The sequence below is a fragment of the Nerophis ophidion genome, linkage group LG02, assembly GCF_033978795.1.
Source record: "Nerophis ophidion isolate RoL-2023_Sa linkage group LG02, RoL_Noph_v1.0, whole genome shotgun sequence".
In the NCBI taxonomy this organism is placed as follows: Eukaryota; Metazoa; Chordata; class Actinopteri; order Syngnathiformes; family Syngnathidae; genus Nerophis; species Nerophis ophidion.
In genome coordinates this window covers 48500431-48517817 of record NC_084612.1, presented here as the reverse complement: position 1 = coordinate 48517817, position 17387 = coordinate 48500431, and the positions used below count along the sequence as shown (strand labels likewise).

Sequence of the window (17387 nt, the reverse complement as noted above, 5' to 3'; positions counted from 1 at the left end):
TTATAATGGTTAAGTCAGTTGTAATTCACATAATCAAATGGATACTATCTGATTTTCAGTTAGTTCAAGATGTTTGTCATAATTCCTTTTCATTGTACTTTGTAAACACTTTGAAAACTTTCTTGAAGTGGATCATGTTAGTACATTGTTTATGAGTCCGTTCCATCATTTAGACTTGGACTTAGACTTAGACAAACTTTATTGGTCCACAAGGGAAATTGTTCCACAGAGTAGCTCAGTTACAAAAGAATGGAAACGGTAATGCAGATATACAGTAGACTAAAAATGTGCCATAGTAGCAATACAAAATATAGCATATATGTGATATTTACATATTATACATACAGTATATAATATATATCCATCCATCCATCATCTTCCGCTTATCCGAGGTCGGGTCGCGGGGGCAACAGCCTAAGCAGGGAAACCCAGACTTCCCTCTCCCCAGCCACTTCATCTAGCTCTTCCCGGGGGATCCCGAGGCGTTCCCACGCCAGCCGGGAGACATAGTCTTCCCAACGTGTCCTGGGTCTTCCCCGTGGCCTCCTACCGGTTGGACGTGCCCTAAACACCTCCCTAGGGAGGCGTTCGGGTGGCATCCTGACCAGATGCCCGAACCACCTCATCTGGCTCCTCTCGATGTGAAGGAGCAGCGGCTTTACTTTGAGTCCCTCCCGGATGGCAGGACTTCTCACCCTATCTCCACACGGCGGAGGAAACTCATTTCGGCCGCTTGTACCCGTGATCTTATCCTTTCGGTCATGACCCAAAGCTCATGACCATAGGTGAGGATGGGAACGTAGATCGACCGGTAAATTGAGAGCTTTGCCTTCCGGCTCAGCTCCTTCTTCACCACAACGGATCGGTACAACGTCCGCATTACTGAAGACGCCGCACCGATCCGCCTGTCGATCTCACGATCCACTCTTCCCTCACTCGTGAACAAGACTCCTAGGTACTTGAACTCCTCCACTATATAATACTATTATATACTCCAGTATATAATATATACTGATATATTATACTATATTATATTTTTATATAATACATACAATATATTATTAATATTATTTAATTCCACATACTGATCTACTAAAGGTTTTAAGTGTTGTATGTGCGTACAAATGCTTTGAATTATATTTTCCTCTAAGGTTTTATTTCTCCTCTTTTCTTGAGAATAACTGTTGTACGTTCTTGACTGACAGGTTATAGTTTGCTTTGTACATCACCTTATTGTCATTTTTATTTTCAATAAATAGTTTGTATGTTCTCTGTATCGAATGTTATGTATTATTATAACTGGTATTTTTTTTGTGACACAGTAATTGAATACATTTTTTTATCTGGAACATATGTTTTGCTTTATTCAATTTAGAAATATTTCTTACCATTTTATGTTGTATATTTTTTCAGAAATGATTTCCGGTTCATTTAGTCATTTATTACAGGGGTCTCCAAACTACCAAACCCACCTGGCCAAATTCTTTAAGTCTCCTCTGTCTTTTAGTATTTTTTATTTTTGTACTTTTACTTTCTCTTTGTAGCTGCTGACAGAAGCACGTTGTATATAAATGATGAATGGGTTGTACTTGTATAGCGCTTTTCTACCTTCAAGGTACTCAAAGCGCTTTGACACTACTTCCACATTTACCCATTCACACACACATTCACACACTGATGGAGGGAGCTGCCATGCAAGGCGCCAACCAGCACCCATCAGGAGCAAGGGTGAAGTGTCTTGCTCAGGACACAACGGACGTGACGAGGTTGGTTCTAGGTGGGATTTGAACCAGTGACCCTCGGGCAGCGCACGGCCACTCTCCCACTGCGCCACGCCGTCCCTATATACGTTATACGATTGCATAGTTGGTTAGAATGAATAAATACAATGTATACATATAAGTTCATATGTACATATGAACCAGTGACGTGCAGTCAGGGGCAGCAGGTGGCCTCACCTGCCATCATGGAAAGAAAAACATGTAAAGAGAAAAAAAAATTATTAGATTGTTATATGTATCCAGTGATTATACTATAAAGTTATTTTCCATTTAACTTTACCAGTTTTAAATTATTTTTTATTCAAAATCGCTTAATTTTCACATTAGCCGTTCAAATACTGGGAATTACTTGCAGTGAGTCACAGCCAGCTGAGCCTCCCCGTGGATTTCGCAATGACTCGGCTAACTGCAGGCTGCTGTGCAGTGAGACCGTATCCCTATATGAATTATATTATACATTCCATAGTTAAGTTAGCTGAGGTATATAATGCACAGTGTATTTTGTCAACAACTGTATGTGTGTAACGTATTTCTTGTGCTGGGCAATCATAAAACTGCTGCGAAACACGTACAATGGGAGGCTCCTGTTCTCCGGCCTCCTGGTGGTAGAGGGCGCTAGTGATCCCAGAGATCATTCTTGCACTACTCTGCTAGGCCGAAGCCGGTATGTTTTAAAGTTGTCGTTTGCCTGCATATCGAAAAAACAACCTTCCAAAATTTTACAACTAATTGTAAACTTATAGGTGCCGACCATCAGGGTCGAGTTGCGACGAAAGAGTGTGTCGATGTTGAGATATTACGCCGAGTTGGTAAGTGAATTTGTTTGCTAATAGTAGCTACTAGCCGTACCCATGTATTTTCAATGGGCAGTTAGCATCTGGTTTTAATCCCGTTTCCTCCAATGTTTCTGATCCGATTGAATTTATATTTATGTCGAGTCTTTATTTTGGGTATTTATTTGTAAATTAAGGTGGAAAATAAGTATTTGGTCAACCATTCAAAGCTCTAACTGATGGAAGGAGGATTTGGCTCAAAATCTCACGATACATGGCCCCATTCATTCTTTCCTTAACACAGATCAATCGTCATGTCCCCTTAGCAGAAAAAACGCCCCAAAGCATGATGTTTCCACCCCCATGCTTCACAGTAGGGATGGTGTTCTTGGGATGCAACTCAGTATTCTTCTTCCTCCAAACACGACGAGTTGAGTTTATACCAAAATGGATACATGGGTGATACAGCAGAGGATTGGGAGAATGTCATGTGGTCAGATGAAACCAAATTAGAATTTTTTGGTATAAACTCAACTTGTCGTGTTTGGAGGAAGAAGAATACTGAGTTGCATCCCCAGAACACCATACTTAGCCTCCTAGACCTCCATGCCCCTGTCAAAACCCAAACAGTCACCTTCATGGGCTCAGTCCCCTGGTACACCGACGAGCTGCGGAAGATGAAGAGAGCGGGACGTGTCCTTGGACGGCGTTTCATGGACTCAGGACTCACTGTTCACAAAATAGCGTATCGAGAACACCAGAAGGCCAATTCAAAGTCCCTCAGTGATACCCGGTCCCGGTTCTACTCCAATATCATCAAAAATAGCCCTGGAAACTCCAAGCAACTTTTCTCCACCATAAATCATCTCCTCAAACCCCAAACTCACCTACACTCGGACACCACACAGAAGCAATTTCATCTCTTTCTTCAGGGCTAAGGTAGAAAACATCCGCTCCTCTCTCTCCACTCCCCCTACTCCCCCAGTCCCAAGTGTCAACCCTCAGCCTGGGACCACTCAGCCTCTTTGGGGCTTCACAGACATCACACAGAGAGAGGTTGAGGGCATCATGAGGAAGATGAAACCCTCCACCTGTATCCTGGACCCCTTTCCCTCAGCCCTGGCAAAAACGCACACCGCTGCCATAAGTCCTTTGATCACCACAAGCCTTAACCACACCCTCCAGGCTGGTCACGTCCCCACTGCCCTGAAAACTGCAGTCATCAAACCACTTCTCAAAAAGCCCAGCCTAGACCCAGAAGTACTGGCCAACTATCGACCAATCTCCAATCTTCCATTCCTCTCAAAGGTGCTGGAAAAGGTAGTTGCTGCCCAACTTCATGATCATCTTAAAACTAACAACATCCACGAAAAATTCCAGTCTGGTTTCCGCACTGGCCACAGCACATAGACAGCTCTGGTCAGGGTCACCAATGACCTGCTGATGACTGCTGATGCTGGCTCACCATCTCTTCTCATCCTCCTTGACCTCACTGCAGCATTTGACACTGTTGATCACCGCATCCTCCTACAACGCCTACACTCCACCACCGGACTCTCTGACACTGCCCTAAACTGGTTCACATCCTACCTCACCGATAGAACAGAGTTCGTCTCTCTAGGAGAGGCAAAGTCGGACACACTCTCTGTCACCTGTGGTGTCCCTAAAGGATCAGTCCTCGGCCCCACCCTTTTCACACTGTACATGCTCCCTCTTGGCCGTGTCATCAGCCAGCATGGAATATCATTCCACTGCTATGCCGATGACACTCAACTCTACTTGAAAACAAACCCAAACCCCTCTGCAGCCCTGCCATCTTCCACACTTACCAACTGCCTAGAGGAGATAAAGGCGTGGATGAAACACAATTTTCTTCAACTAAACAGCTCCGAAACCGAAGCCATTCTAGTCAGCACCCCACATCAGACTCAGTCGTACACCATCACCAGCATCACCTTCTCCGGCCACGACATTCACCTCTCATCCTCAGTCACTAATCTGGGTGTTAAAATAGACCCTCACCTGACCATTGAAGCTCAAATCAAACAACTGTGCAAGACCTGCTTCTACCACCTCAGGAACATTGGAAAACTCCGCCCCTCACTCACTGTCTCTGATGCCGAGAGGCTCGTCCACGCCTTTGTCTCCTCCAGGCTCGACTACTGCAACGCACTTCTTGTCAGGATCCCCAGCAAGAACATCCAGAAGCTGCAGTACATACAAAATAGTGCTGCATGGATCCCGATGAGAGTGCGGAAACATGACCACATCACACCAACTCTCAAATCCCTTCACTGGCTTCCTGTTCCATTCAGGATTGAATTCAAAATCTCCCTACTAACTCACCAGTGCCTCCATGGAAATGCCCCCCTCTACCTCAAGAAACTGCTCACCCCCAAATCCTCCACACAACACCTCCGCTCTGTACAGGCTAACCTCCTCCAACCTCCACGGACAAAGCTTCGAACAATGGGAGACCGGGCTTTCTGCTCCACTGCTCCTAGTCTGTGGAACGCTCTCTCTGACCACCTGAGGGCACCTCAGACTGTGGATGCTTTTAAAAAAGACTTAAAAACCCATCTTTTTAAGAAAAAAAAAAAGCCTTTCTATAGACATGCATGCTGGTTGTAGCTATTGAGCTGTTTCTAGTTTTATATTTTATTTATTTTTATTATTACTATTTTTTTACACTTTGGCACTTTGAGGTTTTTTGCTCAACGTAAAGTGCTTTTTACAAATAAAATCTATTATTATTATTATTATACCTACTGTGAAGCATGGGGGTGGAAACATCATGCTGTGGGGATGTTTTTCTGCTAAGGGGACCGAATGATTGATCCGTGTTAAGGAAAGAATGAATGGGGCCATGTATCGTGAGGTTTTGAGCCAAAACCTCCTTCCATCAGTGAGAGCTTTGAATGGTTGACCAAATACGTATTTTCCACCATAATTTACAAATAAATTATTTAAAATTCCTACAATGTGAATTCCTGGATTTTTTTTCTCACATTCTGTCTCTCACAGTTGAAGTGTACCTATGATGAAAATTACGGACCCCTGTCATCATTTTAAGTGGGAGAACTTGCACAATCGGTGACTGACTAAATACTGTTTTGCCCCACTGTATACTATACTATACTAGCTAAAGTACCTGCTACATTAAGTTAAAGTACCAATGATTGTAACACACACACTAGGTGTGTTGAAATGTGTCATCAGAGGGATTTTAGGGACGGCGTGGCGCAGTGGAAGAGTGGCCGTGCGCAACCCGAGCGTCCCTGGTTCAATTCCCACCTAGTACCAACTTCGTCACGTCCGTTGTGTCCTGAGCAAGACACTTCACCCTTGCTCCTGATGGGTGCTGGTTGGCGCCTTGCATGGCAGCTCCCTCCATCAGTGTTTGAATGTGTGTGTGAATGGGTAAATGTGGAAGTAGTGTCAAAGCGCTTTGAGTACCTTGAAGGTAGAAAAGCGCTATACAAGTACAACCCATTTATCATTTATTATCTGCATATGACCCATCCCCTTGTTCACCCCCTGGGAGGTGAAGGGAGCAGTGAGCAGCAGCGGCCGGGAATCATTTTTGGTGATTTAACCCCCAATTCCCACCCTTGATGCTGAGTGCCAAGCAGGGAAGAATGCTGGTGTGAGCTTTTAAACAAAACCCGTTAACTGTTGCCAATGAAATGGTGAATAAGATACTCTATAGGGTTCATATGTTTAGAAATCTGACTGTGATGAAGTCAGTGCCTCACCAGCCATGAACCTCACCGCACGTCATTGATATGAACTTATATACAATGGTATAGCGGTATAGCTCGGTTGGTAGAGCGCCCGTGCCAGCAACTTGAGGGTTGCAGTTTCGATCCCCGCTTCCGCCATCCGAGTCAATGTCGTTGTGTCCTTGGGCAAGACACTTTACCCACCTGCTCCCAGTGCCACCCCCACTGGTTTAATTGTAACTTAGATATTGGGTTTCACTATGTAAAGCGCTCTGAGTCATTTGAGGAAAAAGCGCTATACAAAATATAATTCACTTCATATGATGTGATTAAAAATTGTATTTCCTTTGGTAATTGCATGCAAGAATATGTTTACTTTATTTGTTGTTACAAAACCCATGTAAATTGGAGGGGAACATATTTTTAATCACATTATATGTGAATATGAACTACATTGTATTTATTTATTTATTCTAATCAACTATGCAATTATATAACATATATACAATGTGCTTCTGTCAGCAGCTACAATGTCCCCCTCCAAAAAAATTAAGTTAACATATACTTGCATGAAATTACCAATGGAAATGCATTTTCAGTCACATTATATGTAAATATGAGCTTATATTTATACATTGTATTTAATTATTCCAACCAAGTATGAAATTATATTACATATATACAATGTGCTTCTGTCAGCAGTTACAGTCTTCAACTGCATTATTTAAATTTTACTGAGATTCAAACACAATAGGTGAGGTCCGAAACAAAAACAATTAAAAAAAAAGTTTTCTCCGCACTTCAGTAACATAAACTGGTTGTTTATGTTAAAGTCTTATAACAAAAGTGTATATGTCATGTAGTATTTGACACAATCATAACATGTCATATTTACAGTATTTTGCTCTGTTTAAGCATTACCCAAACTACTTTCCTGTTTGTTTATGTTACAGTCTCATAACAAAAGTATAAATGTAATGTAGCAGGGTTTCCCACACATTCATTTATTTGTGGCGGCCCGCCACGAAAGAATTACGGCCGCCACAAATAAAAAAAAATATATTTTTTTTTTTTCCGCCTTTTGACTCGCTTGACCGCTCATAAAAGCAATGGGACTCTGTCTGTGAATGGAACTTGTAGTTACATATTATATAAATATGTAAATATTATATAAATATGTATATAAATATGTACATAAAGTGTTGTAATTATATTCCAACTCCGCGTTCTTCTTGGTCATCACCGCCGCCGCCGCCGCTCCTTTTAAGCATTACCCAAACTACTTACCTGTGTATTAATGTTACAGTCTTATAACAAAAGTATATAAGCAATGTAGTATCTGACACAATCATTTAACATGTCATATTTACAGTATTTTGCTCCTTTCAAGCATTACCCAAAGTAATTTCCTGTTCTTGTTTGTACTAAAGTATATATGTAATTTAGTATCTGACACAATCTAACATTTCATATTTACAGTATTTTGTTCCTTTTATGCATCACCCAAACTATGTTCCTGTTTGTTTGTTACAGTCTCATAACAAAATTATATATGTAATGCAGTATCTAACACAATCAAAACATGTCATATTTACAGTATTTGGCTCCGTTTGAAAATTACCCAAACTACTTCCCTGTTTATGTTAGTCTTATAACAAAAGTATATATGTCATGTAGTATCTGACACAATCATAACAACATGTCATAAACTCCTCCACCCCTAATGTGTTATACAATCATGATAGATCAGTAGTTCTTAACCTGGGTTCGATCGAACCCTAGGGGTTCGGTGAGTCGACCTTAGGGGTTCGGTGGAGGACAAAACACACTCATCGTGTCAATAAAAACTACTCCCTATTAGGGTATTACGGATACAACAACAGCAGAAGTCACACTGATCTGCAGGTGTGTAATTTGTTGTGAGTTTATGCACTGTTTTGGTTTTGTTCTTTGAACAAGTTGATGTTCATGCACGGTTCATTTTGTGCACCAGTAAAAAAACATGGTAACACTTTAGTATGGGGAACATATTCACCACTAATTAGTGGTTTATTAACATGCAAATTAGTAACATATTGCCCTTAACTAGTCATCATTACGTACTTATTAATGCCTCATTATAACCCTAACCCTAACCAAATAACTCTAAATTACCGTATTTCCTTGAATTGCCGCCGGGGCGCTAATCAATTTAAAACCTCTTCTCACTCCTGTGCTTTCCAAAGGCATGTGGTAAAAGTGAGCATGCGCTAATTATTTTAAAACCTCTTCTCACTCCGGCACTTACCAAAGGTATGCAGTAAAAATTTGAGTGTGATTTTAGCTGGGACCTACTGAATAGCTCTTAATCTTCTTCCCTTTATGTGATTTCAAATTAGCCTCCTCCATTTTGAAAATGATGACAAGGGGAAGTGTCACCCGTGACGTCACGAGTTTGACCAAGCGAAAATACTAAGCATGCGCTAATTATTTTGCGAAGCGAGTTTGACCCTGCAGTAATTCAAGGCAGGCGCATACTATATACCCTGCGGAAATTCAAGGAAATACGGTAAGTCTTTGTTACTTAGAATATGTTTCCTAAGTGTCCAAAATCTCTAAATTAAGTCTTTGTTACTTAGAATATGTTGTCCACACTAAAGTGTTACCAAAAACACATAACTTTGTCTTGAATTCAAAAAAAAAATTTTTTTTTTTATTTTTTATTTTTTTTTCCACTAAGAAGGGTTCGGTGAATGTGTATATGAAACTAATGGGGTTCGGTACCTCTAACAAGGTTAGGAACCACTGTGACAGATCCTTCCTTACCGGGTTAATGGAAGACTGCGGTCTTCTCCGCACCGGCAGGGGGCGCAGTGTCGTCGAATGCTCCTGAGGCGGGAATAACCCTTCTAGACCAACCACGGTCTTTCCTTCCGGCTCCGGTCTGCTACCAAGTGCAAAGGTAAAGAATGGACTGGCGTAGCAATCTAAACACATCTCTAACATCTTGAGTGCTGACAAAAAGTAGCATCGAACATTTAAATCGTGTGATAGTTCGGCTGGAGGACATGGATGTATTTGATAAAAAATCGTGACTTTACGACTAGAAACTGGCTTTAGGATGTTAGTCCATGGCTGCCATCTTATTCGGGCCTTCACGTTGTATATCAAACCCTGGCTAAGTGTTTACACATTGTTGTATTTAAATAGCCACCTAGGAGTATTTGTGTCGTAATGTCAGAGTTTATGGTTCTTATTTTGCCGCCTTCTATACAAGCATGTAGGCTAGCGAGTTAGCATGCTAGCCGCCGCGCGCTAATGTTTGTGCTATGGTTGTTATCGTACCCAGATGCTGATGCCCAAGAAGAATCGCATTGCTATCTACGAGCTCCTCTTCAAGGAGGGAGTCATGGTGGCCAAGAAAGATGTCCACCTGGCCAAGCACCCGGAGCTGGCCGACAAGAACGTGCCCAACCTTCATGTGATGAAAGCCATGCAGGTGAAGTACAGTACCGAATAGTGATCCTGGCTCCTGTGTTATTCACTTGACTAAACTCATCCATAGTATACCAAATAGTGATCCTGGCTCCTGTTTTATTTACTGGACTAAATTCAATCATAGTTTACCAAATAGTGATCCTGGCTCCTGTTTTATTTACTGGACTAGACTTCTCCAGCCCTAATACTCAAACAACTTTTTTGCTTTTTATGTTAGTCTTAAAACAAGTACATGTGTCATGTAGTGTCTCACACATTTATAACATGTTATGATTCTGTCAGACACTACATGACATTGTTAGTGGTATAATAAAAGTATATATGTAATGTAGTATCTGACATAATAATAACAACATAGCGTATTTACAATATTTTGCTCCTTTTCACCATTACCCAAACTACTTTCCTGTTGTTTTCATGTTACAGTCTCATAACAAAAGTATATACAGTATATAATGTAGTAACTGACACAATCATAACATGTAATATTTACAGTATTTTGCTCCGTTTAAACATTACCAAAACTACTTTCCTGTTTGTTAGTCTTATAACAAAAGTATATACAGTATGTCATGTAGTATCTAACGCAATCATAACATAGCATATTAACAATATATTGTCCCTTTTATGCATTCCCCAAACTACGTTCCTGTTTATGTTAGTCTTATAACTAAAGTATATAAATATTGTAGTATCTGGCACAATCATAACGTGTCATATTTACAGTATTATGTTCCTTTTAAGCATTACCCAAACTACGTTCCTGTTTATGTTAGTCTCTTAATTAAAGTATATAAGTAATTTAGTATCTGCCGCAATCATAACATGTCATATTTACAGTATTTTGTTCCTTTTAAGCATTACCCAAATTATGTTCTTGGTTGTTTATGTTACACTCTTAAAACAAAAGTATAAATGTAATGTATCTGACACAATCAAAACATGTCATATTTGCAGTATTTTGCTCATTTTAAGCATTACCAAACAAATTTCCTGTTTTTTTATGTTAGTCTTATAACAAAAGTATATATGTAATGTCGTATCTGACACAATCATAACATGTCATATTTACAGTGTTTTGTTCCTTTTTCGCATCACCCAAATAACGTTCCTGTTTGTTAGTCTTATAAAAAAGTATATTTGTCATGTAGTATCTGACACAATCATAACATGTCATAAACTCCTCTACCCCTAATTTGTTATACAATCATGATAGATCGTTCTGAGGGGTGTAACCATTCGATTCAGAATTTGTGGTTGGCAACACGATCCTGGGATGTTTTTTGGGGGGGGCAATACGATCCATAACTATTCGAGTTGAAATCGATTCAATAACTTTTTAGCAAAGAAAAATAAAATGAAGTAGTATGAGCGTGAAATAAATATTGGATACTGGACACTCCAGGTGAATTTTTCTATGCTCCTGTTCATTCTTGTCAGGGAATTATAAATAAATGAAGTACGGATACAAACAAGCAATGAACAATGCATCCATTTCTTATTTGAATAACATTCAACCAACAGTTTAGCATAAATTACCAAGAGGAATCATTTTCTGCTCACATTGTATTCAAAAACTTTTCAGTAACAGTACAGCAATCCACCTTTTAACAGTAGACTTACCTGCTACTTTAGACTTTTTGACAAAATAATATAGTATTAATATCACAAATAAAATGCAACCGACATCTCTTCAGGTTGAATTAAAACCGACTCACTTGCCACTTTTATTTTTTTTAGATATATAAATAACACGAGTACAAAATTAAGTAATGTAAAAAACAAAGTGTAACCGACATCTGTTTGAGTTGAATGAGCAGTGGTTTGACCTGCCACTACTCATTTTAATAAACATTATGGTAACAAAAAAAATCAACGCATGCAATATATAATATAAAGACAAAACGGAAGTGACAGCGGACAAGTTTGGGCGACTCACAAACTTCCTGAGACAAAGTTGGAAAAGTAAGTGAGGTGACCATTTTTCAGTCATGAATAACTTACTTTTTCAATAATACTAATATATTATGTCCAGGAAGTCACTTCGTCACCATAACTTGCTCCATTGTGGCTTAAAATTGTGTTGCAGTTTTATAGTATTATGTTGCAGCGTTTGTATATGTTGTGGCTTTTGCAATCGTGCTGTAGGTGAAAGTTGTAATTCATGATACTGTCTTGTTGCAACTTTTCTTAGCTACTGCAGCTATCCGCCATTCTTGTTTACTTGGCTGATGGCGATGATGCAGCAAAGTTAAACTTATTACAAATTCATCTGTTATTAAATTCAATGTTTCCTTTTTTCTAATGTCAATAAAATCCATCAATTCTCTTTTAAAACGATGTTGGGTGGATGCTTATCTTTCGGAAGGCTAATTTGCCTAGCACATGTGGATGTAGTTGACTCTAAGGAATATAAATGGATTAATTGTTGTCCTGTTGTACAAAAATAATAGATACATCCTCACATTTGCTGTGAATATATAGTTACTAATGTTTAAATGTCACATGTAGGCCTGGGCTCCTAATAGATTTTCATCCAAAAATTAGTGCCAATAGACAAGGAATGTATTTTGGTTTTAACATGGAAATCAGTGTTTCTAAACTTTAATTTTTGTATCAAAATATCACTTCTGTGTTGTCTTTTTCCTAAATATAAAAAAAATACAATCCAAACAAAATATGTTGAATGCTGGCCTCAGCTGCAGGTACTCGCTGGTCCTCTTGCCTAAACCCCGCACGGAGTTGCAAGACGGAGCGACCTAGTTAAACCAGCTGGCTAGCTTACTTGTTGTCGCCTGAGTCACAACGTTATTTATCATATTTGGATGATTACAATCCAACACTGTTAGTTTACTGCAGGGGTAAGGAAACCTATGGCTTTCGAGCCAGATGTGGCTCTTATGATGACTGCATCTGGCTCTCAGATAAATCTTAGCTGACACTGCTTAACACGATAAGTAATGAATAATTCCGCTGGTAATCACAGTGTTAAAAATAAAATTCTCATGCATTTTAATCCATTCATCCGTTTTCTATGGCAGTTGTTCAAGAAGTCGCATTAATGGGAAAAAGTATTTCATTTATTGGTTAGCTTCAGAGGCCCGACTTAAACAAGTTGAAAAACGTATTCAGGTGTTACCATTTAGTGGTCAATTGTACGGAATATGTACTGAACTGTGCAATCTACTAATAAAAGTATCAATCAATCCCTGTGATGAAGTAGTGACTTGTCCAGGGTGTATCCCGCCTTCCACCCGATTGTAGCTGAGATAGGCACCAGCGACCCCTAAAGGGAATAAGCGGTAAAAAATGGATGGGTTAGCTCCAGAATAAGAGACTTATTATAATCAAAAAAATGTGTGTCTTACTTAAAAATGCATGCATTTAGTTGTATTCAGTGTTAAAAAATATTATAAGGCTCTCACGGAAACACATTTTAAAATATTTGGCTTTCATGGCTCTCTCAGCCAAAAAGGTTCTCGACTCCTACTGTGGAGTATTTATTAGTATCCAGTCAGAGGGTCTATTTTGATGTAAACGGGAAGTATATTACCTGAGGGGGTGTGGCCTCAGGTTAAAGTTGCCAAATGGGACATGTTTTCAGACTACTTTCATACATGTTATAGTATTTGATATTTTCAGTGATAATATGAGTAAATGATGTAGTAAACATTGTGTGCTACATTACGCGTCAAAAAGATTGGTGCATGAGAATAGATCTCAAATTAAATAGTGTAGAATTTCACCTAATAGCAGGAAATATAGTCTTGATTTTCTACATGTTTTTTGCATGACATAACTTTGTGACGATAGAAATGTTCCTTTTTCCCCCAATTTTCCTCTTTTGATACTTAACTCCAAGGAAAGAACTTCAATGTGTTTTTTGCCTGCAGTCCCTTAAGTCTTGCGGCTACGTCAAGGAGCAGTTTGCCTGGCGTCACTTCTACTGGTCCCTCACCAACGAGGGAATCCAGTACCTGAGAGACTTCCTCCACCTTCCCTCTGAGATCGTGCCCGCTACTCTGCGTCGCCAGACCCGCCCTGAGACCGCCAGGCCCCGGCCCAAGGGTGAGAGCTTTGTTGGTTGATTTATTGCCAGAGAAGATATCCATGCTGGGTAGTGAACATGGACTGATTTTAAATTGATTCGTGCATTGTCAGAGTGACTCTTTTCACACCAATATCAATTTAGCTTTATTGTAGCTCCCAAAGTCAGACTGCAACGACTATTTGTCGACAGTAAAAATGTATACTGCATACACACTAATGTGGCGATATCATGAGATTAAACATACAATCTATTAGCCAACATTTGAATAATTACTTAAATATATAATTTTACACCTTCAGTCTATTAGAGCAGTGGTTCTCAAATGGGGGTACGCGTACCCCTGGGGGTACTTGAAGGTATGCCAAGGGGCACGTGAGATTTTGAAAAAATATTTTAAAAATAGCAACAATTAGAAAATCCTTTATAAATATATTTATTGAATAATACTTCAACAAAATATGAATGCAAGTTCATAAACTGTGAAAAAAAATGCAACAGTGCAATATTCAGTGTTGACAGCTAGATTTTTTTGTGGACATGTTCTATAAATATTGATGTTAAAGATTTTTTTTTTTTGTGAAGAAATGTTTAGAATTAAGTTCATGAATCCAGATGGATCTCTATTACAATCCCCAAAGAGGGCACTTTAAGTTGATGATTACTTCTATGTGTAGAAATCTTTTTTTATAATTAAAGTTTTTAGCTGAGATAGGCGCCAGCGCCGCCCGCGACCCCAAAAGGGAATAAGCGGTAGAAAATGGATGGATGGAAGTTTTTAGTTATTTTTATATCTTTTTTTTCCCCAAATAGTTCAAGAAAGACCACTACAAATGAGCAATATTTTGCACTATTATACAATTTAATAAATCAGAAACTGATGACATAGGGCTGTATTTTACTTACCACTTTTTTTCAACCAGAAATATTTTGCTCTAATTAGGGGGTAGTTGAATTTAAAAAATGTTCAGAGGGGGTACATCACTGAAAAAAGGTTGAGAACCACTATTAGTGTCAACACTGCCAATAGTCAATCAATAATCAATATATAAGTGTGCAGATTTTAAACTTCACAAAAGGATTTTCTTTTAGAGAAGTACGATGTTTTGTTTTCTTTGCTGCTGTTTTTTAGCACTTTGCTTTTCCTTTCATTTTCATGGAAACATTTTGAATAATCATTTAAATATATGTAGCATCTGAATGAGCTGCACATTTAGTGTAAATACATATTTAGGAAGGAATTAGTCTTCTTTGTTGTTAGTAAGCACATGTCTAAAATAACTTAAGCTGCATTTAGAAGTCAATGGAAAACTCAGAGCCATTAAATGTTTGTTTTATTATCTTACTAGTTGTTAATTGATTTGTCAAAGATGATCCTTTATTGAAATAATGGTTAGTTGCAGCCCGAGTGCAAACGACAAAATGCTGCACACACAATTGCAGACTTTTAAAGATGGCTACCGACTTTGTCCTCAATGCACTGGAGTGTCCTCACCAGATTAAGATCTAAGTCAGCAGTCGCATCTCCATGGTGACAAACTGTGGCATTGGAGGATGAGGAATAGTTCAACACGCTACACTAGTGCTGGGCGATATATAAATATACGATATTAATCGCGGCTCCCACTTCCAAAGACATGCACCTGGGGATAGGTTGTGTGTGAATGTTGTCTGTCTATCTGTGTTGGCCCTGCGATGAGGTGGCGACTTGTCCAGGGTGTACCCCGCCTTCCGCCCGATTGTAGCTGAGATAGGCGCCAGCGACCCCAAAAGGGAATAAGCGGTAGAAAATGGATGGATAATCGCGGGTTTGTCTCTGTGCGATATAGAAAATGACTATATTGTAATATTCGAGTAGACGTTCTCACGCAGTTGTTTTTGGCTGCGGGCATTACACTACAGGCTCTCCTCGCTCTTTCCTGTGTCTACTTCTCACAGACAAGCAGGCGCAAATTCTTACATACGTCACATACTGTCACGTCATACGTCACATACGTACACGCCCTCGCCCAGCAGAGAGGTAACGGCGTGGCTAACGTTAGCTGTGATGCGAGAGAAAGAAGGTGCGAATCTCGTAACAAATGAAGGAAGAATTAATTCACAAGAAAAATAGCACGGGGGCCATCGTCTGGCGGTGGTTTGGCTTCGAGCGGGACTATGTCGAATAGACAACTTTAATTTGTCATGTGTGGGGCACAAGCGTTGCAACCAAAAGTAGCATTACTGCTAATATGTAGCATCATTTGAAAAGTCACCTGCTAATAACTGTATTAAATAAAGTTTTGGTAAATTGACTTAGTTGTGATTTCCTTCTCTGCATGAAAGCTTAAAAGTAGCATATATTAGTGCATTATGAACAAGAATGTTTTAATGTAGACACATAGAATCACCATACTGCTGTGATTATATGTATCCAGTGTTCAATCAATATATATATTTGTATGTATACAAAGTCTTTAAGTTCCAGGACACAGTAGTACGTTTAAGGGCAAAAACCATTGAAATCACAGCCAATAGTAGAATTACTTCAAATAATTGATATTCTTACACTGCTGGAGTCATAATTGGTTGTGCAGCTGGGATAGGCTCCAGCGGTAGAATATGAATCAATTATCAAGTATTATGATCAATACTGCACATATTGATCCATACACCATGTATCCCAAGTCATGTGAAGTACTATGATCAATAAAAAGTGTACATGTAAGGTGTAAATAGTTTATTCCTGAAGTAAATGTGACAATTGACTTGTAACACTGATTTAGTGACAAGTTCAATGGTTGAAAAAGTCCTGCCTTTGTTTTGAAACATTCTTAAACTGTCAAACTAAAGTTGCATGACAAGATGAGTGTGTGAAAGTGTAATACGTTTGTGTGACAGGGATGGAAGGAGACAGACCAGCACGCCTCAACCGTGGAGAGTCTGACAGAGACGCCTACAGGAGATCTGCTGCTCCACGTATGTCACATCATTTATTATTATTATTATTATATACATACAACATTTATTATTATTAATATATATATATATATATATATATATGTATACACACACACATACCCATTAGTCTCCTACTATATTCTATACATGTAGTCTAGTGGTACTACTGATGATATTGTACACGTGTGTGTCAATGACTATTGTGCCTGTGCAGCTGGCGTGGACAAGAAGGCAGAAGCAGGTGCAGGAGCAGCTGCAGAGTTCAGTTTTGTAAGTAAAATGTCAGAAGATGACTTGACTTCTACTTTTTTAAATGTTGTTTCTTCTTGCAGAGAGGAGGATTTGGTCGTGGCAGAGGAGGACAGCAGCCTCAGTAATCTTTTCTCTACAATTAAAGAAAATACAAACCATTTAGTCTTCTTCTTTTCTTTCATTGTGGTGTCACAATACAACTTAATGACATCTAGCAAATGCAATGTGAAGAAAGTATGTTGAACACTTGCCTCACTCACAGGTACTCACGCCTGAACACCACTGAGGTGCAGGACACTTATCACTTCTAACCTCCCACTGTTATCACTTCTAACCTGCCACTTTAAGTGGATCTTCCTGGCTGCTGGCAGTGTGATGTCACTTTTTCATCACA

The 17387-nt window shown here is 39.3% G+C and overlaps 1 protein-coding gene across 1 annotated transcript; it reads left to right on the top strand.

The window, feature by feature from the left end:
- The first annotated feature begins 9066 nt into the window (after positions 1-9066).
- Positions 9067-17151, top strand: rps10 (ribosomal protein S10). The gene is made up of 6 exons (XM_061885491.1): positions 9067-9217; positions 9605-9754; positions 13647-13821; positions 16682-16759; positions 16956-17011; positions 17074-17151. The coding sequence occupies exons 2-6, from the start codon at positions 9605-9607 to the stop codon at positions 17116-17118; spliced, it is 504 nt and encodes a 167-aa protein (XP_061741475.1). The 5' UTR covers positions 9067-9217; the 3' UTR covers positions 17119-17151.
- Positions 17152-17387: the final 236 nt, after the last annotated feature.

Excerpts from the sequence above, each read along its gene's own strand:
- rps10 (XM_061885491.1), top strand. The coding sequence starts at position 9,605 with ATGCTGATGCCCAAGAAGAATCGCATTGCTATCTACGAGCTCCTCTTC. Across the intron at positions 16,760-16,955 it reads CAGGAGATCTGCTGCTCCAC|CTGGCGTGGACAAGAAGGCA; the intron begins GTATGTCACATC and ends GTGCCTGTGCAG. Across the intron at positions 17,012-17,073 it reads CAGCTGCAGAGTTCAGTTTT|AGAGGAGGATTTGGTCGTGG; the intron begins GTAAGTAAAATG and ends TTCTTCTTGCAG.